The following is a 4889-nucleotide window of genomic DNA, read 5'->3' on the forward strand; positions in this document are numbered from 1 at the left end:
TGTTAAGTGAAGAGCAATGGGGCTGGAACCCTGCACGTGGTGTCTGTGCGCTCCATGCTACACTGCCCCCCCGGCCCCTGGAAGAGGGAACCCAGCCGGCCCACACCTCCAGGGGGAGTTCTGGGAGGTGGGGGGAGTTAAGCTACTGAGCTATATGGGGGTCAGTGCTGGGCCTAGGGCCTAAGGCAGGTGGGTCACGGGGCTCCATTTCTGTGAAGGGGTAACAGACAGAGCCAATGCCCAGGAAATGTGCCCCAGACACCAGGAGACACCAGCGCTGCAGCCTGTGATACCCTGGGAAGCTCAGAGCACTTGTGGGGTTCAGTGTCTGGACCTCTGTAGCGATCTGGTGAGCCACCGGCGGTGGCAGCCCGACCAGATCTGGGACAGAGGCCTCTATGGGGTAAATAGGAGGGAGGCAGAGTTGTGCCCCCTGCCCATGCTCTGGCCCTAGGTACCAGAGACCTGGAGTCAGGGGAAGAACAGAGCCAGAGAAGCCTCAGATTCAAGTTTATTTATTGCACTGGGCACAAAGGGCAAACCATGGTTCTGTGCCAGGGCCCACGGCGAGGGGGCAGCAGGCCAGGTGGGGCTCTCCAGTGCCCCAGGCTGTTTCTTGGCATCACTATAGCCCTATCTTGCAGCAGCGCGCGGACGTCCAGTCGATGCCGCTGCACTGGCAGTGGCAGGTGGAGTCGGAGCGAATGTCCCAGGAGCCGCAAGCCATTCCACAGGCGCAGCTCGTGGGCTTGTACCCTGTGGGGGGATGGAGGAGGTGGGGTTAGGGGAGCAGGTGGTGGCAGGATGGGATCATGGGGGGCAGCGAGGTGCCCTGCTCTCTCCTCCTCCCAGCACCCAGGCCATGGCCCTGTGGTTCCCTTGCAGCCAGGTCACTGCCCAAGCAAGGGAGGCCAGTGAGACGTCCCAGAGGTCTGGCCCAGGGGCCCACACTGGTCCCAGCTCCACAGCATCCAGTGCCCCCAGGGACTCAGGAGTCATGTGAATGCTGTTGCTCCCGGCACTGAGCAGCACATGGGCAGGGGGGCCCCAGGCAGGCTGGTGGTGCATCGCTGCCCCAGCTCCACACCCGCCCAGGATTGCAGAGGGGGTGGGGTCTGTGCCCCAGGGGCGCCTCCCTCCTTGGGCCTGCGGGGCACTCGGGAAAGTGCTCTCACCTGCTGGGCAGGAGACAAGTGCCCCACGTGCCGAGACGTCCTGGCAGAGTAGCTTGGCTTTGGCCAGGGTGGAGGACACTGCAAGGCAAGAAGCAGAGTTGTAGCCGGCAGGACCCTGGGTGCGGAAAGGCTGTCCCCTCCCCCCAGGCTCAGGTGGAGAGAAGCTGCCTCTGCCCCAGCTGCTACCTGGGCAGGTGTAACCCTCCCAGAGCCGCAGTGCCTGGAACTGCGTCCTGTAGCTAAGCCTCAGGCAATAGAGGCTCCTGGCCTGAGATCTGGAGGTCTCATGTTTGATGCCGGTTGCCCACAGCCCCCCAGAAGAATGTTACCTGGTGGAAGCCGCTGGGCATCCAACAAGACCCCTTTGGGTTGCGAACAAAGGGCAGGGGTGGAGGGAGCAGAAGTAATTTCTGGCTGCTTCCCCCAGCCAATACACCCTTAGGTGCTGGAACTGGGGCGCTATTGCACCCCCCCTCCGGGCTTGAAGAGGATTCCATCATATACATGGTTTACAGTTTGGTTCAATGTCTCTCAGCTCCCCCACAATACAAATTGTTCCAGCCCCGCTGAATGCAGCCATGTCCAGGTGAGCAGCAGCCTGAGAGAGATGGGTAGAGCAACCCCAGCCAGCCCGGTTCAGCCCCTGGGGTGAGGTGGCGCTAGCTGTGAAGATGGCATCTCATGGACCCCATCTCCAGAAACTCCCATGGGGTGACTGACCAATCCAGTGGGTCTGTGGCTAAGGCACTGGACTGGGCTGCAGGAGATGTGGGTTTAATTCCTGCCTCTGCCACTGACTCCCTTTGTGACCTTGAGTGAATCACATAGTCCCTCTGGGCTTCCGTTCCCCTCTGTGCAATGGGGATGACAATCCATCTCTTGGCAGCTCTTTTGGGCAGGGAGCATCTCACCATGGCCTGTGCAGCGCCTGGCATGACGGGGCCCAGAGCGCAGCCACTGAAATAGAACTAACACAAATGCCGGCTCCGTGCTGTGCTCAGGCCTGAACTGACGCTGAGGAACTTCAGGGAACCCCAAGTGTTTCAGCTCCGCTCATCCTGTTTACGGGCTGGCTGGGAGCAGAATGGGACAGGCAGTGAGAAAGCGGCCCTGGGTGGCTCAGCAGGAGCAGGGATCAAACCTGGGACTCCTGGAGTCTCTGCCTAAGTCAAAGCCCCAGGCCCATCAGCTCAGAGGCAGTATTAGAAACTACATGTCTGAGCCACAGTGTGGGGCACAGGTAATGTTGCTCTTGTATGTGATTGGTTCCAACAAGTTCTCATGTGGCTTTCCCAGCAGTTTAGTTGATCCCATTAATCTTGGTTTAAAAATCAGGAGAAGATTGACCCAGTCACTGACGCTGCCTGTGTCGTATCTCACCAATGCACAAATGACTTGTGAGCCTGGGCAGGCTGGTGCAATGGTCCAGACTTGAGCTGAAGAAATTTAGGTTCAAGCCCCTGCTCTGCCACAGACTCCCTGTATGATCTTGGGTAAGTCATTTAGCTTCTCTGGCCTAAATCTACAAAAGTCCCTTGTTTCTAGACACCCTGAAAGCCCTGTAACTCCTATTTGGCCACTGCCAGACACCTAATAAACCTGGCACCCAAGTGTTTGCAGTAAGAATACACTGGAGAGGGTGCAGGGGTCAGATGCTGCATGGCAGGAAGGAGGAGAGACAGGTACAGCAGAGAGTGTAAATGAGGCAGTTTGGGAGGAAAGTCGTAGCTTTGGCAGCTCCCTCGCCCAGTCTGGGGCTCAGAGCAGAGACTGCCGGAGCTTCGCCTTTTGCTGCAAAGTCCCATCCCCCGGCCTCCCCTATATGTGACCCCCCATTTCTGGGGGTGGTGACCCTGGGTCAGTTACCTATGGAACTAATCGCTGACTGCACCTTCAGATCGACCGCATTGTCAATGATGCACTGAGCACCCGTGTGGTACGCGGGCACCAGGAGGGTGAGCAGCAGGAACACGGCAGCCTTCATCCCGCTGGGTGTTGAGCTACCTGCAGGGGAGAGACCCGGCCAATGCGTGAGACCCCAGAACAGGAGCCCTCAGGAACCGGTGGCAGGAGCCGAGGTGCACACAAGGCAGCGGAGTGGGGCACAGGCATGATGGAAAGCCACAGTGCCAGGGAAGGGGGTGAGGGTGAGAGTGGGGACAGGCAGGGCCAAGGGGGCAGGGGATGTGGGGAGGAGAATGGAGGGGGCTGGAAGGGATACTGAGGGGTGGGGGAAATGTAATGGCAGCAAATAGGGGAAAAGGAGGAAGGATTTGGAACAGGAGACTGGGAGTGTTTGGTGGGTGGGGAGGCAGGCAGGATGGCAATGGGGGGTTATTGGGGAGGGCTGGAATGGCACCCCCAACCTAGGGGCTAGCAGAGCAAGACTGCTTCCAAGCTGACAGTGGGGACCATGTGCACTGGCGGTTGCATTTTCAGGCTGAAATCGACACACACAAACACATATGCACACACACACACACACACACGGGAAGGAGGTTCCCGTTAAAGGTTTGGAATGAGCTCCTTAGAGAACTGATTCCCTCCCCCAGCGACCCCTCCCCAAAACAAAATTTAAGCACCCACAAAAAGAGCCTCGTCTCTCTGCTCCAAGCTGCACCTGTTTCGCTCGGCATGACTGTAAACCAGTTCGGTGAAAGCCATGTGAGTCGCAGTGTGAACATTCCTACTCCAATGGAATCACCATTTGGTAAGGGCTAAATTGACATACGTCTGGTGTGAATCAGGTTCAGACTGAGCTACGCACTATTTTGCACTGAGTTATCCGTTACAGACTGATCTAGTTCGAGCCATGCCCCTCTGGGGCGGATGCAGCTAGAATAGTATAAAATCATTTATAGCAAAAGAGTTTTTTAGTTAATAAGTATCCTTAAATAGGTGCAAAACTGGGTTTAGACCAGTCCTTATGGGATTAAAACCAGATTTATATTGATTTAGTTTAAGGGTAACATTTTCCCATGATTTAGGATTCTAACTCCCATTGACTTTCAATGAGATGAGGCTCCTAGAGGCCAGATACCAAAGGCATTTAGGCACCTAATGATGCACATAGGCAGCTACATTATTTTTGAAAATGGAACATTGGCTCCTAAATCCCTTAGCTGCTTTATAAAACTTTATCCCAAGCCGATCCCTTGCTACATGGAGAGGAGCTTGATTCACATTGGATTAAGAGCATCCCCACTGTGCCTGGAACCAGATTAACTCCATCACTTTTGAAAGCCTTTGAAAGTTACACCACTGCCACCCTGACTATGGCCGAGGCCCGAGGGAGCTGGACACACACAGGAGCTGTGCCCCAAACCTACCCCACGGCTGAGTCTGGAGAATCCCACCCGACCAATGGTACAAACTCACCTTCTGGCACAATCTTGCAAGAGGCTGCTCCCAGTTCACAAGCTGCCCCTTTAAATAGGAGCCAGCTGGAGCAGACGAGGTGAAATCTTCCACCCCATTGGCTGCTTGACAATTGACTCCCCCTTCCTGCAAGTGTGAGGCAACCCCAGGGCTGTTCCTAACAAAAAACGTTTCTTTTGCAACTTCCCTGTTTGCTCAACCCCTGCCCAGCTCTTCATTGCCAGGGCCAAATTCTCCCTTGGTGTAACTCCATTACACCAGGGTAGGCTCTGAGGGTCTGGACAGCCCTGCCTCTTGGGCTCCCCTCTGTGGGAACATCCTGGGTATTGTAAGGCG

At 56.1% G+C, this 4889-nt stretch overlaps 1 protein-coding gene across 1 annotated transcript; it reads right to left on the reverse strand.

Moving 5' to 3' along the window:
• Positions 1–576: 576 nt before the first annotated feature.
• LOC123354110 (resistin-like) lies at positions 577–3180 on the reverse strand. The gene is made up of 3 exons (XM_044995795.1): positions 3042–3180; positions 1176–1253; positions 577–756 (listed from the first exon to the last, which is right to left on the reverse strand). The coding sequence occupies exons 1-3, from the start codon at positions 3157–3159 to the stop codon at positions 626–628; spliced, it is 327 nt and encodes a 108-aa protein (XP_044851730.1). The 5' UTR covers positions 3160–3180; the 3' UTR covers positions 577–625.
• Positions 3181–4889: the final 1709 nt, after the last annotated feature.

Source organism: Mauremys mutica, chromosome 20 (genome assembly GCF_020497125.1).
Source record: "Mauremys mutica isolate MM-2020 ecotype Southern chromosome 20, ASM2049712v1, whole genome shotgun sequence".
NCBI lineage: Eukaryota > Metazoa > Chordata > Testudines > Geoemydidae > Mauremys > Mauremys mutica.